The 23,859-nt window shown below is 45.1% G+C and overlaps 1 protein-coding gene across 1 annotated transcript; it reads right to left on the bottom strand.

Annotated features, from left to right (window-relative positions):
• Positions 1-13,052: 13,052 nt before the first annotated feature.
• LOC100846504 lies at positions 13,053-15,018 on the bottom strand. Its single transcript, XM_003568610.4, has 3 exons — positions 14,605-15,018; positions 14,420-14,479; positions 13,053-13,439 (listed from the first exon to the last, which is right to left on the bottom strand). Exons 1-3 carry the CDS (start codon positions 14,878-14,880, stop codon positions 13,263-13,265), a joined length of 513 nt encoding a protein of 170 aa, XP_003568658.1. The 5' UTR covers positions 14,881-15,018; the 3' UTR covers positions 13,053-13,262.
• Positions 15,019-23,859: the final 8,841 nt, after the last annotated feature.

The following is a 23,859-nucleotide window of genomic DNA, read 5'->3' as shown; positions in this document are numbered from 1 at the left end:
TACCAACTGCTATCAAAGCAAGTTCACTTGACCATCATCCTTATATTTTATTATGCACTAGTTTTTATTAGTTGCATTGTTAGGATTATTATTATATCTATGCTAGCTATGATTTCTCCTAGTAGTATAGGATACCCTTGCCATGTCCCCACCACCAATTGCCAACGTAGCAGTAAATGCTATGCTATGTTAATATACGAGGGTGGTATTATTACAATGTCATGTTATTGAAGTAAAGTATGGTTTGCTAGTGTATGGCAAAACAAGTAATTCAATGAACCGTCCTGGGTGGGTTGCTTTGAGTATTTGATATATATGCGACGTCAGGTCCATTTCTATGGGTCTATTTTTATGAGTCGTCTCGCCATTTCTATTGGAGCACCTGCGTAGCAAATGTGAGATGCCACCCGGGGTAACCAGAGACTGGACTAGTTTCCTATTTAGTAGCTTCCAGTACAACCACATGGTAATATGGGCTCTGCCAAGATGGACGTAAGAAATATGAACCTGGATCCGAGGTGACATCGGTATGTAGCAGTGTAGGTTGGAACGCGTCCCTCAGGTGGTCTGGGGGAATATGTTTTGAAAATTCATGTAATCGATGCCGTTGCTACTCTACCCTGAGGACAACAAGGGATTAACACGCCGATTTCTTGTGGGTAAAGTGTACCACCTCTCGAGAGTGTCAAACTAAGTACTTAGCCGTGTCCCCGGTTACGGACAATTATGAGCGACTAAATTTGGGGGCTGTAAGGAAGGTCTCACTCATTCCAATTTCTTAATAAAATTAATGGATTGAATTGGGTAGGAGCATTGATGTGTCTACTCAATGTGCCTAGGTTAATAGGAGCATGGGTGTTTCTACCCCGTGTCCAATAGAATTCAAAACTATTTGTTTAAAAATGATAGGAGTGAACAATGATGCTTTTATGCAAATAGCCAAACCCCACATAGCCAAAAGATGCATGTACTTGGTAGGACCTTCATAACTCTGGTGAACTTGCCAATACATTCAAATGTATTGACCACGTAGTGGCTACAATTAATAATGCAGGTGAATCTGACGTACAGTGAGGTTCGTCGATGTTCTTGGGTCATGTGCTTACATTCCAACATGCTCTCTCCTTTGGGAGTAGTTGTGGCCCATTTGCTCCACCTTTTTCCGCTGCCGTTTGTGAAACAATATTTTTGTCATCTCGAAACTCTTTTGTTATGCTAACCCAAGGGGTTATGCAAGGTTGCAAGTACTATTAAATTCTGGATGATGCGATGTAATAAAATTACTTTGACCTTTGTATCTGGATATTTCATCATGAAACTGTATGTGGTAGTGAGTCGATCCAGGAACTAGCACAGTAAGCATAGAGATCGAACCCTTTAAGGGGGTGGGGGCTCCCTTCAGATGGTATCAGAGCAATGTGTTGCCTGTAGGAACGTGACCCTAGCTTGGATTAGGATAAAACCAAACCATAAGACCAAACCTTAGGATTACTTCTTATCCCTATCTCATCTATACATACATATATTTTACTCCTTATCCCTATTCATCTAAATCATTGCATTTATATCTTACATATGCATGACATGTTTGCTGACACACCAAATACTATGCCTTATACCACAGATGCATGTTTCTTTTATTATACGACATATGCATGTTTGTTTTATTATACCAACCACCACTATAATCATGTTGCCATGTTATTCACATATTATTATGCATCCAATTTTATTTTGCCATTCCACCATTTATATTAATTCTTATCACTTTATTCCCACTCTACTATCTTTTATTTTATTCTACATACATCCGACCATTTGATCATGTCACTGATACTCCCTTACCTTTTCTTCTTGTTTTCTATAGATGAGAAGCCCAACACCATTTGGCAACGTACCGCCGTTCACCCGAGTCTACTACCCCTCCACCGACGACGACTAGTTGTTCAGTGCCCCTTTGGCGGCATTGTGTGCGTTCCTCGACCTGCCACCTCCCAGGTTCAGAGGCCGAGTCGAGCCCGCCGTGCCAGAAGGATGGCAGACACGGTGGGAGATTGAGGCGAAGATCCGCGGGCGTGAGATCGCGCCTGCTACAGAGGATATCACCTTCATCGCCCGCTACCCCACCTTCGAGCAAGGCCTTCAGTTTGCCATGCAGTGCACCTTCGCGCAGGTGTGCCGGGACTATAGGCACAAGTTCCCCGAGGACTCCCCCTTCCTCCTCTTTGGAAGGCGGAACCATGCATGCTCGGCCGTGGCAACAACCAATGACGAGGATGCGACCTACATTCGGGCGCGAGAATCGATGAAATCATTATGCATTATTTACTACGCGAAGTGTGATCGTTTTCCCACTGTTAGGCTAGATTGTGCACCCAGTCATATCGGCTGACCAGACGGCTCTTCACCTTCAACAGGTACGTTATCCATGACGAAGTCTGACTCGAATATTGTGACACGAAATTATCTTTCATGCAGGATGATGGAGTTTACTATAAAATGTTGAGACTCGTCTTGAGTCTCACCTATGAATACAAGGACTTTCATTCGAGTCGCTATTTAACCGACTGTTGGTTTATGTTGGTTAAAGACTTCGTACAGTCAGCTGTTGTTTATTTTTACTTACGCAAGTAAAATCAGGTCAACAACCTTGACATAAAACAATCTATTTCATATAGTCGACACAATTGAGTCGCACCCGCTGCGTCACCTCAGTTATTTTTGCTCACTTGCATAACAATGAGTCTCCTGGATTTCATCCATAGAGCCTGGAGTCGCACCAACTGCGTTGCTCTAGATAATCCATGCTCATTGCATGAAGATAAGTCTCATGGATCATTCCATCGAGCCTGAAATAGCACCAGCTGCATCATTTCAACAAATCCATGCTCATTGCATGAAGATAAGACCTGAAAGTTCTCTATCGGGCCTGGAACGGTACCAGCTACGTTATTCCAGTCGAATCCATACTCATTGTATGAAGGTAAGTCCTAAAATTAGGCCTGTATATGCATCGAATGCATCCCTCCAGTAATTATTCTCACTTAAGGGTCGCTCCCTACAACCATGTTTATTACATGAAGATAAGACCCGTAGGCTTCCTATAGGGCCTGGAAACGTACAAGCTGCGTATTTCCAGCATATACAATCTTGACGAATGAGTCGAGTACTTAAAAAAATGGAGTTCGACTCTATAAGACCCCAGTAGGCTAAGTCGAATTTCGCCAGTTGCCAAGTTCGAGCCTCGGGACTCGAATGCTGAAGAAGGCTAGTGTTGTATTCGCCTTAGAGCGATTAACTGGACTCGACTTCTCGAGTATCTGGGCACATTAACAGTCACATCAGCTCTGATATTATCTGAGTCGAAACGCTTCTCATTCGAAGTTCAATTCGATGAAATACCAAGTCTGCAACACTATGCAATTGGCTTAACAGCAAAATGAGTTCATTCTTTCAGGGGAAGTCCATACTCAAGTCTTCGACTCAACTAGGCACTTGGGGGCTACTGACGTGGTTAGTCATAACCACGTACTCGACTCGAGTATACCTGTTACGGTCCAGCTGGGGCCCCACAAGGAAGCCTACTACGACTCCAGGAGTTTACATGCCAAATCTTGCGACTCGAGATAAGGAAGATTAATTAGAGTATATTTCTTCATTGTAACCTACTTGGACTCTCTACCTTAGACTTGGGTTTCCTGCATATATAAAGGACCAGGAGGGGGAGCCAAGAGGACACCCCAACTTAGATAGAAGTCGCCTAGACGCACTCGCCAGATCGAATATGTGCATCTAGCCTCTGCGGCACCCCATTGTAATCGCCTCTTCGATACAGATCAGACAAGCAGGACGTAGGGGTATTACCTCATCGAGGGCCCTGAACTTGGGTAAATCGTGTTCCCTGTGTCCTTGTTAGCCGATGAGATCTCCAACACACACACTCGAAATCTTTCCTAGATACAAGTCCACCAATATGGACATTGTCGAAATCACCCCTTCGTCACCCTCTTCTCCTTGTCCTTGCGTTCCTTCTCGGACATCTCCCTCTTGGTCGCTTTGCTACTCTTTTTCCCTTTGCCGCCGGTGCCCTTAGGGCGTGCTGGGCCTTTGGGTGCCATTGGCAGGGAGGGAGGAGGGGGGAGCTTCCTAGGAGTTGGAGCACAGGGGGCTTGGGGGAGGCAATGGCAAAGGCAGTGGCAGTAGGGAACCCTTGCGCCGCCGTCCCTGAGTATTTGTACCAGGCAGGCGGGATTACAACGGGCGCCCCCCACGATTGGCAATCAAGTGCCCTAAAGTTTTGTAGGAATCAAGATGGTTTGCGTGACGTGGCCATAACTCCCTGTTTCGCGTGGGGAGTGAGGCCATGGATCGTGCACCCGACCCTTCTGTTCCAATGGAAGGAGCCGAGGCAGCGGCCTATGGGCCCGGGTTCCCAGCATGGCCTAGGGACCCATGCGTCGGAAGGGCGTAGCCCAGCAACCGACCTAGGACGACTCTACCCAGGAACTGTGGGTTGCCGATCCACGCCCGGGGGCTACTATTGCACCAGTGGCCCACGGGGCCCCACTGATCCCGGACGCGTGGGTCGCGACCACGGGATCCCTGCAAGGAATGCTCCCCGGGAAGGGCAAACCCGTGAAGCCGACCTGGATAAGAAGGGCAACCATCCCAACGGCTACCCGGGAAGCACCGTCCCAAGTAGATAGCAGCCCGATGCCCTCGCAGCTAGCCAGGCAACGGTACTGGGATGCCTCCCAGTTGCTAGAGCTTGGGCCCACAGGTGGGGCTGGCGGAACAGTGAAGACAGCAGCGGCAGTGCAATTAATGCACTGGCAGGAGTCACATCGGCAGGGCTAGTCTTGCTCAGCAAGTCTAGAGCGGCTACCCTAGGGCTCATTTTATTTACCACGTACAGTGGCCTGGGCGCTACATGAAGCCCAGTGTGGATCAACAGTAGGGTAATTCCTGCGGCGATGACACGCGTGTTGTTAACGTGTCGCATTGCATGCATCGGCACTTGTGGTATCCCCTTGTCTATAAAAGGAGGACCAATGCCACCGGTCAAAGGGTTCAGCATTCATCCAAGTAGAACAGCCCTTAGAGGGACAAGTAGCAAAGCCTGAGAACCTCCCGGCAACCTGCAAACACTCAAATTAGCGAATACAACTCTAAGCAGGACATAGAGTATTACACCTCCAGATGGCCCGAACAGGGTAAAATCACGTGTCGACACTCCGTGTCTTTAGCCACGCCGGCAATCGCCGGAGCGATCCCCTTCGCCCTCCACCGAACCAAAAAGGGGGTGTCCAACATCGCCGGTGCTGGAGTTTCGGGCTCCGACCCAAGCGACCACTACTACCGGGTGTTCGCGCGGTTCGTCCTTGCCGGTTTTGTTCCGCCGCACTCCCTTTTCCTTCATGCCGTGTTGTCCGCCTACCGTCTTCAGCTGGCGCAGCTCCACCCCACATCCTTCTTCAAGAGCTCCACCCCACATCCTTCTTCAAGCTGGCGGATACGACATCACCCCCACGAACACCTCGCAGAGGTATTGAAAAACCGCCAGCTTGAAGAAGGATGTGGGGTGGAGCTGCGCCAGCTAAAGACGGTAGGCGGACAACATGACATGAAGGAAAAGGGAGTGCGGCGGAACAAAACCGGCAAGGACGAACCGTGCGAACACCCGGTACTAGTGGTCGCCTGGGTCGGAGCCCGAAACTCCGGCACTGGGTATGTTGGACACCCCCTTTTTGGTTCGGTGGAGGGCGAAGGGGATCTCTCCGGCGATCGCCGGCGTGGCTAAAGACACGGAGTGTCGACACGTGATTTTACCCTGTTCGGGCCATCCAGAGGTGTAATACTCTACGTCCTGCTTAGAGTTGTATTCGCTAATTTGAGTGTTTGGAGGTTGCCGGGAGGTTCCCGGGTTTTGCTACTTGTCCCTCTAAGGGCTATTCTACTTGGATGAATGCCGAACCCTTTGACCGGTGGCATTCGTCCTCCTTCTATAGACAAGGGAATACCACAAGTGCCGATGCATGTAACGCGACACGTTAACTGAACGCGTGTCAACGGCAACGTTGTAATCTCTCCATCAATACCTTCCGAGAACTCCAAACCTGCGTAAAACTGTGTGCCTTGTGTCCTTGTTAGCCGACAAAATCGCCAACAGACACAGATGTCGCTCTCCTAAACACAAATCCCCTCAACATGGGCATTGCCGAAGTGAAACTTTGTCAGTTGCTGCTTGAGTCGTGTGTGCCGGGCCTTTCCTGTCGGTCGTACTTGTTTAGATGGAATGTTTCAGAATTCTTGTGTGGAATGTGAGGGGGCTTAACTCCCATACACACATGTCAATAAGCTGATTAACAGCAATGTAGCTTCTGTTGTCTGTTTGCAAGAATCCAAGCTAAGTGTTGTCTCGGCTGCTGATGTGTTTGCAATTTGTGGTGCCAGCTTCTCCAACTTTGTGTTTGTACCTGCTCAAGGAACCGCTGGTGGTCTGATCACAGCTTGGCAAGATGCCAATTTAGTTCTGTTGCAATCCATATCAACCCGAAACATGCTTGCTACAAAATTCAAGGATCGTCTGTCTAATAGTTGTTGGTGGCTGGTGAATGTTTATGGCCCCCAAGCTGCCCCTGCCAAGCATGCCTTCCTTGCTCATATCACAGACCAGTTCATTTCGGAAGACCTTCCTATTCTTATTGCTGGGGACTTCAACTTGATTGCCCGTGCTTCGGACAAAAATAATGGCAATATCAACAGAGGGCTGCTCAATTATTTCAGAAATTTTATAAACGAGCTTCACCTTACTGAGATGTACATGCATGGCCGCATCTTCACTTGGAGTAATGAGCAAAGCAACAATGTCAGAGTAAGATTAGACAGATTTCTCTTCAATGCTGCCTGGAACACTGCCTTCCCTAGCTGCCTGCTCCATGCGATCACCTCCAATGTCTCCGATCACGCGCCACTGCTCCTTGTCTCCGACGCAGCCTTCAGGCCTTGCAGGCGCTTTAGATTCGACAACTACTGGACTTCTAGAGAGGATTTTCTTCAAGTGGTTGCCAAGGCCCGGGCTGCTGCTCCTCTTGGCTCTAATGCCTTAGCAACCCTTCATAATACGCTGACTTCTAGAGCTAAAGCTCTTTCCAAGTGGAATTCTTTTTTCAGAACTAATAAGGCTTTGCAAAGCGAAATCATCCATGAGCTCAGTTTTATGCTTGACAAGGCCGGTGATTGCAGAGCCCTTTCGGAGAGTGAGCTCACGTTTAGGAAGCATTTGAAGCTTCTTTGTCTTGGTCTCGCCTCCATTGAAAGAATAATGTGGAGACAACTCAGGGTGGACAATCGAGCTGGGCTCGGCGAGCTGGATTGAGCCCACGGCGAGCCGGTCTGGCTCGACCCGAGCCTGCTCCTGTTTCAGCCCGAGCCGAGTTCTCAAAAACGGTTCGTCTGGTCTTCGGGCCGAGCCAGGCTCGGCCGGGCTGGCTTGCGAGCCAGCAGCCCGTGCACTGTAGCAGCCCAGCAATGCACAAATCTACTGCCCCAGTCATAAATCACACCGCCCAAAGGCTGGACACACGTATCTCCCTCGGTCCAGTTCTTTCCCGAGCCCCACGCCGCCGCCAGCCTTGCTGCTGCTCCGCGCCATGGCTGCTGCTAGTTGCCAGCAGGCCGCCGCTCGTCGCAGCTCCTCACCAGCGCGAACCCGGTGAGCATGGCGAGTCCTACCCCGACGCTGCTGTCCAAATTGTCCTCGGATCTGTCCTGCATGGCGTCGGGGGCGACTTGTGGCGGCGCCGGCAGCGTTCATGGCGGCGGACAGCGCCCAGCTCGTTAGCTTGCCAAGCCAGCCCGAGCTTTGTGCCGGACCAAGCCGAGCCGGCGAAATGAGCTCGTCAAAATTTCGGGCCGAGCTAGGCTCGGCTCGCCGGAGGCCAGCTCGTGACGAGCTGGACCGAGCCGAGCAGGCTCGGCTCGGCGTCCACCCTGAGAGACAACGATCTCGCTACCTTTGGCTCAAAATTGGCGACACCAACAGTAAGCTCTTTCACTTGCGTGCGTCCAGCCGTAGAAGGAAAAATTGCATTCCTCTGCTCTGTAAAGATGGTATCTCCGCCTCCTCCACCGAGCATAAAATCTCCATGCTTCATCACCATTTTCAGCAGAATTTTGGATCTCCTGGCAGTAGCCCTTGCTCGCTCAATCTCAGAAACCTGCAGCTGCCTCATGTTGATCTTGCCGGCCTTGACAGACCCTTCGATGAGGCAGAAATTAAGCGAGCTTTGTTTGAAATTCATCCCCAAAAAGCTCCGGGTCCCGATGGCTTCACTGCTAAAAAATTTCAGGTCTGTTGGCCCATCATTAAAACTGAAATCATGGACGCCATGAATCTGTTCTGGGCTATGAATGATCAGCACTTTATATCGCTCAACTCTGCCAATATTGTTCTTCTGCCGAAATCTGAAGAGGCCTTCCAACCAAAAGACTTTCGGCCTATAAGTCTTGTACATAGCTTTGCTAAATTGGTGACCAAATGGATGGCTCTCAGATTGCAGCTCCGTATGCAGCAGCTTGTTTCCCCTTGTCAGAGTGCCTTCATTAAAGGACGCTGCATCCACGACAATTTTATGTTCGTCCAATCCACCATCAGGAAGCTGCACCAGGACAACCATGCTACTCTCATGCTCAAGCTAGACATATCCAAAGTGTTTGACTCAGTTTCCTGGCCGTTTCTAATTAAGTTGCTCTCGCACCTTGGCTTCCCAAGGAGATAGATTCAGTGGATTGCTATGCTGCTCAGAAATTCTTCTTCTCGTATTTTAGTTAATCAGTCTCTATCGGTGAAAATTGCTCATTGTCGGGGCTTGCGTCAAGGCGATCCTCTATCGCCTGTTCTGTTCATCTTTGTCATAGACTGCTTGGCCCGCCTGCTTGCTCTTGCCGAGGAGCATAGGTTGCTGCTCCCGATTGGCCGGCGTGGCTGGATTCTCAGAGTCTCCCTATATGCAGATGACGCAATGATTTTTCTAAACCCTTGCGCTTCAGACCAGCACGTCACTGCAGAAATAATTAAGATCTTTGGGCAGGCTACGGGGCTCATTGTCAACTTCAATAAAAGCAGAATTTTTGGTATCAAGCGTGAGGATTCCGATCTTTTGCTAGCCATCAGCTCCCTTGGTTGTGACAGAGGATCTTTCCCCTGCTCGTACGTTGGTATGCCATTGTCGGTTGCAAAACTCAAGCGAAGTGAATTCCAGCCTATCGTCGACAAAATTGCAAAAAACCTTGCTGGGTGGCAAACTCGTTTCATCTCCAAGGCTGGCCGTCTAATCCTCATTAATTCGATTCTGTCAGCGTTGCCCTCCTATCAAACGGTGACTATCAAGCAGCCAATGTGGGTCGACAGGGCAGATTCTCTGTTAAGAGTGCATACCCTAGCTCTGCATATAAAAATGGATGAGCAGAACGTAGGTGCTGCAAGTAACTTGCCTGACGGCCGGAGGCCCATTTGGAAAAAGATTTAGAAGGCTAATGTTCCACATAAAGTTCAGATCTTCGCTTGGAAAGTTGCTCGAAACGCTCTGTCTACAAAGGTGAACCTCAAACACAGAAACATTGATACACTGCCTATATGTCCTATTTGTGGCTGCGAAGATTAAAACTGTTTCCACGCCCTTGTTAGATGTCCTCATTCCAGATCGTTCTGGACTGCCATGCGTGATGACTGGCCAATCCCTGATTTGGAGATTTTTCTACGAAATGAACCTGAATGGCTTCTAACGGCCCTTGATAAAAATGAACGACCTGCAGGCTATGGTTACTCTCATGACCCTCTGGCGTGTATGGTATGTCCACAATGAAATTACTCATGAAAAACCTGGGACAGCCATTGAAGCTTCGAGGAGATTTCTGACTAGATATATCCAAACACTGCTGTTGTGTGACCAACACCCCAATACTGATACCATGAAAGGGAAACAGGTTGTCGATCTTGGAGGAAACAAGCAGAAAAGGGCGCTTGACCATGCGCCTGAACTCCCTTGGGTGCCCCCGGAACCTGGACACACTAAACTGAATGTGGATGGCTCCTTCCTGGTTGAGACAGGTAGGCTGGTACTGGTATAGTTCTTAGAGACGAAAGAGGAAGACCAATCATGGCAGCCTGTAGATGCCTGAAATACTGTAGTAACTCTTTAGAGGCAGAACTTGAAGCTTGTGCTGAAGGCCTGAAACTTGCCCTGCAGCACACGCATCTCCCTGTTTGCCTTGAGGTGGACTGTGTGGAAGCTGTAAAACTCATAGGGGAAAAGGACAGCTCTTGTTCAAGCTATCGGAACCTCCTGATGACCATCAGAGAACTTAGCAGCGGAGATCGCGAGGTCACCATATGCAAAATTTCTCGCTACAAGAACGAAGCTAGCGACTTACTTGCAAAATTTAGTAGAATGACTGGTGGTACCACTAATGTCTGGCTGGGTGATTACCCTAGTGATCTTGTAATCCCATTATTTAATATATTACATTTATGTTGCAAAAAAAAAAGCAAATTGACAAGCTCCGTCAATCTTTTTTATGGGATGGTAATGAGCACCCTCCCGGAGCTAAAAATCTCATTGCCTGGCAAAAGGTTTGTGCCCCCAAAATCTTCAGGGGTCTCGGTATCCCTGATTTGGCTCGCCAAGGTAGAGCCCTCCGGGCTCGCTCTTCAATGCTTGGGGGGGTGCGGACCAAGCTCTTCTCCCACCTTGCCAAAGACCGCTGCACCCTAGCTCTTTTCCAAGCTGCCACCAACTTTCATCTTGGGGATGGCTCGTCTTGCTCTTTCTGGCATGATCCATGGCATCAGGGGCAGCCCATGGCGGATCGCTTCCCTGCCCTGTTCGCTCACTCCTGTGGAAAAGGCAATTCTGTGAAGCAAGCCACTAATAATCACTGCTGGATCCGCAACATTAAAAGGCAGCCCTCTCATGAGATCCTTCTCCAATTTATTGAGTTATGGAATATCCTGCAGGTGTTGCCTCTCAGCTACATTGCAGACTCTATTTCTTGGAAGCTTCAGCCCTCCGGTAAATACACCGCCGCTTCTGCGTACCGCATTCAATTTCTAGGGAGAACTCTCTCCCCGACTGCATCGCTGATCTGGAGAATCCAAATCCCTGCCAAAGTCAAATTCTTCTCCTGGATTGTTGCCCAAGAACGATGCCTCACCACAGATCGGCTTGCTTTGAAAGGTATCACTCACAACCCCATTTGCCAGATGTGCCGTACTTCGCCAGAGACGGTGGCCCACCTCTTTGCAAGGTGCTCCTTCGCTGCGCAGTTCTGGGCTGCTATCCTCCCCAAAGCTAATGTCCAGGTCCATGTTCTTCCTCATCTCTCGCCTGGCTCTCTCGTGGATTGGTGGTTGGATGAGAACCAGCGTTGCCACTCTTCTATTCACCGTGATCGCCTTGGGGCGCTTATTACGTTGACTTGGTGGCATATTTGGCTTGAGCGAAATCAAAGGGTTTTCCAATCCAAGAGTATCTCGATGCAAAAGCTGTGTGATCGTGCCCATGAAGAGCTTCTATCCTGGAAGGCAGCGGGGTGCAAGGCAGTCGCCTCTTTCTAGATGATTGAACAATGTTGGTTTCATGGGGTTCGTCCTCCCGAGTTTAGGCTGCCTCCCTCTTGATTTCTGTTTATTTTTATGGCTTTGTAAATAACTTTGTTCTCCTTTCTTAAGAAATGAAATAGAATAGAAGGAATTAACTCAAAACTAGATTGTGAGGGGTGATTGCTTCTTTGAAACACTCAGCAAGACACAGGGCAACACCATTGCTGTTTACCCACCTGGGTAGGGTTAAGTTTTATTGGATAGAACACACATTACTTTTTTCTTTTTCAACATTTCTTCTCATTTTTTCTTTTTCCTTTTCTTTTTCTACACAGCTCTTTTTTTCTTTTTTCAACACTGCTTTTTTTTTCTTCTTTTCCTCATAATTTAGTTTCACCCGTTAGCCAATTGAGGAAATAGCTGGAGATATTGATAAGCAGATATCTGTACACTCTCGAAAATTGGCTCAAAGGGGACGGGAAGCACTAGCAAACATATCATGATGTACTAGAAAGGCTAGCAAAGGGAGGAAAATTATGAACTTGGGAAAAAGCACAGCTATAAGACAATGCAAGATGAACATATGCAAACTAATAAATCAATTGCATGAAGAAGCTAGCCTCTCCCCTCTACCATGTGTTTAAAGCAGCCACAAACAAGCAAAGCATGGACACAAAATAAACTCCAATCATCAACTAGAATAATGGAATACAAAGAAATGATTCAACCATAACAAGAACAAATAGTCACTGATAGTCTAATACTTATATGTGTGTCCTCGTATGAATTCCGACTAGGGACAAATTTAGAATGATCACTAAAGTATGGTGTCTCACAAACAAGTCACAAACTTGCAAATCGATAAAAATGTTTATTGATTCAAGGAACATTCATTAAACCATATATACAACGAAATACGATCACATCTATGATTGATTGCCTCTAGGGCTTTTTGCTAACATGAGCTGGGTGCTAGTGTTATGGGATGGGGAGTTAGGGTTAAGGGCGAGGTATGAGCTAAATATATAAGCTTGGGTGTAGTTTCACTTACGCGTGTAGTCATCAGTGAAAGTTGCCGTCAGATAAATGGGACACATCCACTGATGGGCGCGTGCTTGCCGGTCAGGGATGCTCCAGACTCCACTGACGGCGGAAAAACATGACCTGTGAGTGGAGCCTGGCATTAATGGTGTGACCAAAGCAGCGTACATTACAATTTGAACATGTTCGTAGAAAAAATCTAACAACATCTTCAATTCTAAATTAGTTTCATTATATTCATTATTATATATAATTTCATAGCATAGTAATATTTATTTGATATTGTAGATGGTATTATATTTTTTATAAACATGTAACAAGTTTGTCTTAAGACAAAACTTGCACATATTATATTTAAGAACAGAGTATGGAACTCTATCACAAAAGGCAAGCTATGCAACCGTCAAGATATGAAAAAACATTGGTAGCATCTACACAAGTAATAGAAAATGTTCCTTTCTTGACAGCACGCCAAAATGTAAAAATAGCAGCTTGAAAAAATACAAGTGAGGAGTGTTGTACAATAACTAAACAAAAAAATTTACAGAAGGATGGAACACCAGAAATATGAGCACATTGTATGCATTCAGCGCAGTCGGAGCACAAGCACAAAGTAAGCTCATTCGCTGGCTACATCATCAGCTCCTGCTCCTTCGGTTGGAACAGCAGTGGATTCTGCCTTATCGAAGTCCTCGAAGCTGAGGCTTAGCGTTTGCAGCTTGAAACCAGCTCCCTGGATGGCTTCCACAAGGTTTGAGGCAACTCCGGTAGCTTGCACTGTTGTCTCCTTGGTTAACTGCAGTGCAGCAGCGCGCAAAAGATCCGCAACAAAAATATCAGTACATTTACACAGCGTTCAGAGACAAAATGGCATGGATAGAAGATATATAGAACTCCAAATCAAATTCCCTTCAATATCATTTGTTTTTTCAAATAGAATTTGATCAACAAATCAATGTAATTTCTAAGATTCCAACCATTTGGGGTTTCCATGTTGATCTGGTGTACAGAATAAAATGGTTTTCATGTTTCAACACAAACGATGATTTCCATTAGTAATACAAGACTCCTTCCAGATGCTTGAGCCAAAGATGGAACATGTGCTTACAAAAATAGAATAGTCAGAGAACATCGATGTCCATTGTGGTAAAAAGAAATTCATCAGTCATGTGATATATTTTTGCTGTGCTTTAGTGAGCGTGCCTTAAGCCTTAAGGACAGAATCGCTGCAAAGGGCTTTGCTTCTCCTCAACTTTGTAAGTAAAAAAAAAGTCTTTTTGTTTGTAGAGTGCTGTAATAACTAATCAGTCTAAATGTAAATAATACGAAATTATAGTGCTCCCAAATTCATGATCATATATCCTCGTTTAATCTGTGACTTGTGTGAGTAATATACCCTGGATTAGAGATCTTGGCTGCAATAATCTCTGCAGCAAATCGTTGAATTCCTATAAGTGCTACTCCAGCTCTATAAGATAACTTTTTCTTACAATGGATTTGTTTAAGATAACCGACTGCCAGAAACAGTGCATCTTGTTCAAAGAAAAAGAGGGAATGATACAACTCGTTGGGTCAAAATTCATTTAGGTCTAGAACTACAAGACAACTATCTGGCCACAATAACCTGTTTCCGGATAGTCGAGTTTTCATTAAAAAAAAGTGTTCCATGAGTAGACCAATCACTCGTAAATTGCTGGTTGAGAAAGTGCAATGCACCGCGGAGTACACACTTCCACGTTGGAGCAGTTGACAAGTGTTAGAGGGGGAAAAGCATACCACAACACTGCCGATGCCTTCTTCGATGAGAACCTCTAGCTCGCTCACCCCATCCACCCCCTGCGATACACACGCACACACATATTTACTTGTTTCACAATCAACTGATATTTAATTTGCTGGTGGTTGTTAATTTTCCGACCCAATTCGTAAAGAAATTAGTAAATGGCAGGAGAGTAGAGCACCTCGAGAGCCTGGGTGATCTTGGGAATGGCCCTCTCTTCCATGGTGCCTTCGGCCTTGAAGTAGAGGATGAGGGACTCGGTGGTATAGCCGGTGGCCGGCTCGGCCACTTCCGCACTGGCCGAGGGCACCACCACGAGGCGGCCGCTTCGTCTCCTACTTCTAGCCACAGCTCCGGTGGCAGCGCTGGAGAGCTGCAGGGAAGCATAGCGACCAAGGAGGGGTGCCGCTGCGGCGGAGCGGAGGAGCTGGCTGGACGCCGACGACGACATCATCATCTTCTCCTTCCTTCAACGGCTCTCCCCCTCTTCTTATCCTTCTACTGCTTGTTTTCTGTTTTGAGAAGATAGGTGTTGTTGGGTTTGCCTGTAGTTTCTTTTTTCTTTCTTCAAGAAAAGTGCCGTCTAGTTTCCTTTGCCTAGGGTTAGGCCGGTAGTAGATAGGAAACATGGGCCGGTGGTAGATAGGATACCTTAATAATGGGTCTACGACGCTCACGTACAGCCTGAAATTTTTTAACAAAATCACCTTTCAGTGGCCTGCTGCGGCTGCACAAATAAGTGTATGTTTTGGTTTATAATTTGTTAACAAAAAAGTATAGTTCTCTCTTTTCAAAGCAATTTAGACTAAGAAAAATATTTTTTTCTTATTACACGGAAATCAAATCCAATGACATTTTTTCATACACTTAAGCTCATTCGAAGTGAAAGAATTAGAAAGGAGATAGATGGTGATTGTCACCTTCACAATGCATTTTCTATCCCGTTCCTTCATTTTTAATTTCAACATGTACACTTATTGTGGACGGAGAGAGTAGTTCTCGTAGTTTTCTTGAAATCCTAAGGTCTGTAAACTTGTGCACACAACTTTGAATGTGATTCTCGAAAAAACAAAAAAACAAATTGGATGTGGTGCCCTCACTGCACGAAACTTATGATATTCTTGACAATAGAGCAAACAGGATGTCTATTTGTCCCAAAGTTGTCATGTGCATTTGCAAAAAGACAAATAAGCACGTAGAGTTGTCACCTGAAATTAGCAATTCTACATCCATCACTTGTCCATGACAACATATAACTCTGTGAATGCTAGCATAACTCTGTGACAACATACAGCCTGCCATGCTCTAATGGTGGTTTTAAGTTTCTGTACACATCCTATGCACAAACAAATTTCATATTCTTGCGCACGGATATTGTTATTTTGTTATTCTCGATCTTTATTTTTCTTATCCCTTGGGCAGCGGGACAGTATGTATTCTGTCACAACACACAAGCACCTTGGTTATTCTTAACAAGCGACAATCTGCTCTTCTATACAAGTTATTTACCAATGTAGTAGCTTCCAGTACAACCACATGGTAATATGGGCTCTGCCAAGATTGAGTAAGTCGTATGAACCTGGATCCGAGGTGACATCGGTATGTAGCCGTGTAGGTGGAGGCGTGTCCCTCAGGTGGTCTGGGGATTATTTCTGAAACTCTTGTAATCGATGCCGTTGCTACTCTATCCTGAGGACAGCAAAGGATTAACTCGTCGATTTCTTATGGGTAAAGTGTACAACCTCTCGAGAGTGTGAAACTAAGTACTTAGTCGTGTCCCCGGTTACAGAAAAATTTGAGCAACTAGATTTGGGAGCTGTAAAGAAGGTCTCACTCATTCCAATTTCATAATAAAATTAATGGGTTTTGAACTTGGGATAGGAGCACCATTGATGTCTATCTGGTGTCCGTCGATTAATAGGAGCATCGGTGTGTCTACCCATGTCCAATAGAATAACATTAATATAACTTCAACTGTAGTAGGTTAAAATTTTATTTCTTCTTCCACGCAAAAATCCTGAACTCCACTTAGCCAAATGATGCATATACTTGATAGGACCGGTTAGAATCCTTGGTGAACTTGCCAATACATTCAATGTAGTGACCCTTAATGGCTGAAATCTTTAAATGTTGCAGGTTTATCCGACGATGAGTAAGATTACGTTGTATTGGGTCACGAGCCTGCATTCCAACATGCTCTCACTGTGGTGTTGAAATGGCTCATGTATCTTTCATTTTTCCGCTGTTGAACAATTTATGTTATTTTCAATGCTAACCCGAGTGGTTATGCAACCTTGTAAGTACTTTAAGTTCTGGATCAAGACGATGTAATAAATTATTTTGACCTTGGCATCTTGATATTACATCTTGAAAATTGTGTGCTAGTGAGTCGATCCAGGGACTAGCACTGTAAACACAGAGATCGAACCCTATACGCGCGGTTGCTTCAGAAAGCTCGTGGGCCTCGGGAATATGTTGTCAGAGCCGCTATTACCGTCTCCGATCTAGATTCGACGGACGCATCAAGCTACAACACCCCTTATTGGGCTGACTTTTTATGATCCAGTTCATACAAGTGATGGTCAGGCGCCTCCTGTCAGACGCGCTGATAGCCTCGAGGGTGTCCCGATCTTTCGATGAGATACCTAATTATCGATTTGGTAGGAGGTGACGTTGACGATCCGACTACAACCTAGGAGGCAGCGCCTTAGCGATCGATACACCAACTCCAGAAGGTTATTGATCCTGCCGGGGCACGATCAACCTGACCAAGAAGGTCTTTGTTCCTGCAAGCAATCGAAGAACAAGCAAGAACAAGATGAAAAGCAATCTGAAATTGCGAATAGGAGATATGAAGGTTCACGAATCTGAATACTCAATATAGTTGGAATCTTGATGATGGTAAAAGAGGTGGTCTAACCGACACACGCGATTACACGAAAGTAGCAAAGGATAAACTTTATCTAATCAAAACCGAAGGCTCCATGGGGGGGCTCATGGGGTATAAATAGGAGGGGAACTAGGTGGTTTTCGGCCAGGCCCTTGAGGGACTCCGAAACGGCCTAGGAATCCTCCTAAAACATAACGAAAACATCTAAAAATTGGCTGGACCCTATTACATGGCTTTAGGCCCAATAAAGCAAGCTTATAACCTTCATCTTTGGCCCATAGATACCCATTGGAGGGGGAATCCTCCACTTGGCCGAAATCCCATTGATGAAGAGGATGCGGCCTTCTTCTCATCTCTCGTTATGGCGGTTTCAATGTTCTGAAATCATCACTTGAGCTAGCTCCCGCCACCTTGCTGCCACCTCCATGGTTTGCTGTCCAACGCTGATCCTTGAGGTGCAAGCTAGGTCCTTCATTCCTAAAACACATAAAAGAACCCATCTTAGGGAGCAGCATATTCTCATTAATATTAAATGAAGTACCGAGGAACGAAAATACCTGATAATTTAGTTGTCGTGCACGAGCTGTAGTAATTGGTCCATGTATCTCCGGTACTTGAGGTGTAGGTGCTGTAGGGGCTGTGGTTGTATCATTAGTTGGGATGTCCTCATCATCCTCCCCTTCTTGAATTGAAGTCGTCCTCGACGGTAGTTCATCTTCTTCTCCCAAATAAGGCTTCAAATCTGCAATATTAAACGTGGGACTAACCCCAAAATCTGCAGGTAGCTCAAGTTTATATGCATTATCATTAATTTTTGCTAACACGTTAAAGGGACCATCAGCTCGTGGCATTAACTTAGACTTGCGCAAATCAGGGAAACGATCTTTGCGCAAATGCAACCAAACAAGATCTCCAGGTTCAAACACAATTTGTTTTCTGCCCCTATCTCCCGCAAGTTTATACTTAGAATTCATGCGCTCAATGTTCTCTTTAGTCGTCTCATGCATTTTTATTATAAGTTCAGCACGTTCCTTATCATCAAAGTTAACTTTTTCAGAAGTTGGCAAAGGTAATAAATCAATTGGTGCACGTGGTATAAAACCATAAACAATTTCAAAAGGGCACAATTTTGTGGTTGAATGCAGTGAACGATTATAAGCAAATTCAATATAAGGTAAACATTCTTCCCACATTTTCAAGTTCTTCTTTAAAACAGCCCTAAGCATAGTAGATAATGTTCTATTAACAACTTCAGTTTGTCCATCTGTTTGGGGATGACATGTAGTACTAAAATGCAATTTAGTCCCCAACTTAGCCCATAAACATCTCCAAAAGTGGGTAAGAAATTTTGTGTCACGATCTGAAACTATAGTATTGGGCACACCATGCAAGCGAACAATTTCACGAAAGAATAAATCAGCAACATTTGTAGCATCATCGCTCTTATGACAAGGTATAAAATGTGCCATCTTAAAAATCTATCAACAACAACAAATATGCTATCCCTCCCCTTCTTAGTTCGAGGCAATCCCAAAACAAAATCCATTGATATATCTTCCCAAGGAACATTAGGAACAGGGAGAGGCATATATAAACCATGAGGATTGAGTCGTGACTTAGCTTTTTGACATGTAGTGCAGCGAGCGATAAATCTCTCAACATCCCGTCTCATCCGAGGCCAAAAGAAATGATCAGCGAGCACATCTTCGGTCTTCTTCACGCCAAAGTGACCCATCAACCCTCCTCCATGTGCCTCCTGTAACAACAAAAGACGAACGGAGCTATCTGGGATGCATAGCTTGTTAGCACGGAACACAAATCCATCATTAATGACGAACTTGTTCCATGTTCTGCCCTCTTTACAGTGCTGCAAAACATCCTTAAAATCTGCATCATGTTCATATTGTTCTTTTATAGTCTCCAATCCAAATATCCGAAAATCAAGCTGAGATAACAAGGTATAACGACGTGATAACGCATCAGCAATAACATTATCTTTACCCTTTTTATGTTTAATAACATACGGAAAAGACTCAATAAATTCAACCCATTTAGCATGACGACGGTTCAGCTTTGCTTGACTACGAATATGCTTCAAAGATTCATGATCAGAATGTATAACAAATTCTTTGGGCCATAAATAATGTTGCCATGTTTCTAAAGTCCGAACGAGAGCATATAATTCCTTGTCATAAGTAGAATAATTCAGACTAGGCCCACTCAATTTTTCACTAAAGTATGCAACAGGTTTTCCGTCTTGTAACAACACACCTCCTAAACCGATTCCACTAGCATCACACTCCAACTCAAAAGTCTTATTAAAATCAGGAAGTTGGAGTAAAGGAGCATGTGTCAACTTATCTTTCAATATGAGAAAAGCTTCTTCTTGTGCAGCGCCCCATACATATGGAACGTCCTTCTTTGTGAGCTCATTAAGCGGTGCAGCAAGGGTGCTGAAATCCTTTACAAAGCGACGATAAAACCCAGCGAGTCCAAGAAAGCTCCTCACTTGGGTGACCGTTGTTGGAGTTGGCCAGCTTTGAATAGCGTCGATCTTGGCCTTATCAACTTCTATGCCCTGTGGAGTGACAACATAGCCAAGAAACGAAACTCGATCGGTGCAAAAGGTGCACTTCTCAAGGTTACCAAACAAACGTGCATCTCTCAAAGCATCAAAAACATCACGTAAATGATTCAAGTGGTCTTCTAAAGAGCTGCTGTAAATCAATATATCATCAAAATAAACCACCACAAATCGTCCTATGAAAGCACGTAAAACTTCGTTCATTAACCGCATGAAAGTGCTAGGTGCGTTAGTAAGACCGAAAGGCATGACTAACCACTCATATAGTCCAAACTTAGTTTTAAATGTTGTTTTCCATTCATCGCCTAATTTCATTCGAATTTGGTGGTAACCACTACGTAAATCAACTTTAGAGAACACGGTAGAGCCACTTAATTCATCTAACATATCATTAAGTCTAGGAATTGGGTGACGATAGCGAATAGTGATGTTATTAATAGCTCTACAATCTACACACATACGCCAAGAACCATCTTTCTTTGGTACCAAAATAACAGGAACAGCACAAGGACTAAGGGATTCACGAACATAACCTTTGTCGAGCAATTCTTGAACTTGTCGTTGAATCTCCTTCGTCTCCTCTGGATTGGTACGGTAGGGCGCATGGTTGGGCAGCGAAGCACCAGGAATTAAATCAATTTGATGTTCAATCCCTCGAATAGATGGTAATCCTGGTGGTACGTCTTGTGGAAAGACGTCGGAATACTCCGGCAAAACGTGAGTAATAGCAGGGGGCAAAGAGGGAGGCATATCCTCAAATGAAAACAAAGCCTCTTTGCAAATGAATACATAGCAAACAGAATTATTCGTATCTAACTCAGAAATATCGGATTTACTTGCAAGGAAGCACGCACCTTTCAATTTAATTTCATTAACATGTTTCGGTTCAGATTTGCTAGTAGACGCTTGGTGCTTAAATTCTTTAGCGACATTCTGGTTCTCACTCTTATCCTTCTCTTTGCTCTTTGCTCTACTAGATCTAGCAAGATCATCTTTCACAATTTGTTCAGGAGTCATAGGTTTCAAACCAATTTTCTTACCAGCATGCATAAAAGAATAATGATTAGTTCTACCATGATGAACAGAATCTGTATCATATTATCATGGACGACCGAGTAACATAGAACATGCTTGCATAGGTACCACATCACAATCCACAAAATCAGAATATGTACCAATAGTAAAGTGTGCACGGACTGTTCTAGTTACCTTGAGCTTACCGCTGTTGTTAAACCATTGAATGTAGTAAGGGTGGGGGTGCGGCCTGGTGGTAAGAACAAGTTTTTCCACCATCTCCGTGCTGGCCAAATTATTGCAACTTCCCCCATCTATGATGATACGAACAGCGCGCTCCTTGATGACCCCTTTTGTTTGGAACAAGTTATGCCGCTGATTTTGTTCGGCGTGGCTCATTTGGACGCTCAAGGTGCGTTGTGCAATCAAACTCAAGTACTGATCAGTGGCTTCCGCTCCCATTAACTCCTCGTCATGGTGGGCAGCGGGGTCTTCTTGCTCTTCCTCGGCAATGAGAGCATAGGTAGCTTCGTCAAAATCACTGGCTGAATCATATACTCCATCTTCACGTATGATCATAACGCGTTTGGTTGGACAGTCCCGCTGAAAATGCCCGTATCCTTTGCACCTACGACATTGGTTTTCTCCGGTCCGTCCGGTGGAAGCAACAGACGCTGCTGAACTTTGTGCAGAGGCAGCGGGTGTATTTCTTGTTGCTGCTGGTCCAACCTTTGCGGATGTAGGTGTAGAGGTACTTTGCTTGTTGGTGGAAGTAGTCGGAACAGCCGGACGTGTAGGGGGTGCAGCGGGGCGTGTGGAAGGGGCAGCGGGGCTGCGTGCTGCCCATGAGGAAGTACGACCTGCAGAAAAGTTAGTCCGCGCGTTCGCGTGTCGTCCCTGCACTTCCCTTTCAGCTTTGCAAGCAATGTGAAACAATCGATTGATAGAATTATACTCCTTATAATCAACAATGTCAGCAAATTCACGATTTAAACCACCAAAGAATCTAGCCATAGCAGCTTCCTCATTCTCAACTAAACCACAACGTAACATGTTCTTTTGCATTTCTTGATAATAATCTTGGACAGAATTACTACCTTGCCTTAATTGTTGTAGTTTCTTTAACAAGTCACGCGAATAGTATGAAGGAACATATCTAGCACGCATAATTCTTTTCAAATCATCCCATGTTGGTGGTATAGCGTTAGGATGTGCAATACAATACTCATGCCACCAAACAGAAGCAAAATCAGTAAACTCACTAGTAGCAGCCCTAACCCTCTTATTAGCAGGAAAATCATGGCAAGTAAATTTTTAACTCAATTCTAATTCCCATGTAAGGTAAGCATCAGGGTCATATTTTCCATCAAAAGGAGGAACCTTAAGTTTAATAGAATGCAGCGAGTCATATTCCTCTCTTTGAGGTCGTGTCGGTCCCATACCTCGGCGGTTGAAATGAGTTTGGCGACGATCACGGTCGTTGTGATGGTTTACGGCCCCGTCGTGTTCCGTATCCGCGGAGTAGTCGTCGTCGTTCTCCTCAACCTCGCTTGCGAAGGTACCGTTATTAGCGGTCCGCTAGTTGTGTGTATTGTTTCCTCCCGGTGTAGCGATGGTCGTTGCAGCAAGTGCCGCCAGTTGCGTCGTGATTTCTGCCAGAGAAGTACTAATGGTAGCAACAGAATTCTGTAAAGATGTTAGCTTAGTATTTGTTTCAATGTGCGCGCTCTCCAAGGTTCCAAGTCTCTCTCATTCGCAACCCGAACGTCCTCATCCAGCTCCTCGTTACGAAGCCTAAGCTTGCGATCAAAATGTGAAATAATGCCCTTTGTGCGTGGAGAGTGGCCTTGTAAATCATCGTCAGAACCTGCCATCGTTAGGAGAAAACAAGAAAAAAAATCACAAGGAAAAGTCCCTATGCACTACTAGGATGTGGGGTTCCAAAGATCACTCCACTCAACTTTTAATCCAGTTCTTACTCGTTCTTACCCAGCAAACAGGAAGGTGATGGCCAGCGGCGAGAACAAGCCCTCCGAAGATTAATGTATCGATGCCTCGAGGCAAACCAACCTAGGTGTAGAACCTGTGGAGCTTGGAGGCTTATGTGAGTAGCAAGGAAAAGCGAATAATCAAATCAGCAATGCAAAGTTGAAAATATGCTCAAAAATGCTAGTCCTAGCTGCTGGAGTCGATAAGAACGAATTACAGAAATTAACTAAGCCTAGATACTGAAAAAGGTAGAAAGGAAAGATCAAATGAAAGGTAAAACAAGTAAATCTCTGGGGAATATTTTTTCTCTTTTTTCTTTTTCTTTTTGTGGCCTTCTGTTTGGCTTCTTATTCTTTTCTATTTTTTTTTCTTTTTTTTTATCCCCAGAAACTCACACAAAAGAAGTTAAGACCAGAAAGCTGCACGTCGGTCTGTAGGAGAATAGCAAAGACTGTAGTAAGGAAAACGCAGCAAAATATGAGAAAATATGGGTTAGAAGCGTATCAAAACAAGCTTTCCAACAAGTGCAAGATCACTCGAAACGGAGGTCGGACGGTAGAGAAAACTGAGATATACTGCACTGCCCCGGTGCCGAAACTTCGGAGCACGAAAAGTCCACCTTAGAGGCCAAATTTGAGGGTCAAGGAGCTGTTAATTTTAGAGGATGCGCCTCGTCGAGAGCTTTCCGAAAAGTCCTGGAACGTCCAAATCTGACTTCGTATGCAAAAGATACGGCCGTTTTAGTGAACACGGGTCAAACCCACCCGAAACTCTAATTCTACTTGGACTCGGGTCCGAAACTGACTCGAACTCTTCCTCTTTTTTTTCGTTTTTTTTTCTTTCTTTTCTTTTTTTTTTCTTTCCTTTTTTTTCACAACTTTCCGAACAACTTGATCTCTAAACAAAATTCGATCTATTATGAAACACTTTCCGAAAGCACTCTTGATTGGACTCGGACT

Source organism: Brachypodium distachyon, chromosome 2, assembly GCF_000005505.3.
Source record: "Brachypodium distachyon strain Bd21 chromosome 2, Brachypodium_distachyon_v3.0, whole genome shotgun sequence".
Classification (NCBI taxonomy): domain Eukaryota; kingdom Viridiplantae; phylum Streptophyta; class Magnoliopsida; order Poales; family Poaceae; genus Brachypodium; species Brachypodium distachyon.
This window is presented reverse-complemented; position numbering and strand designations above follow the sequence as displayed.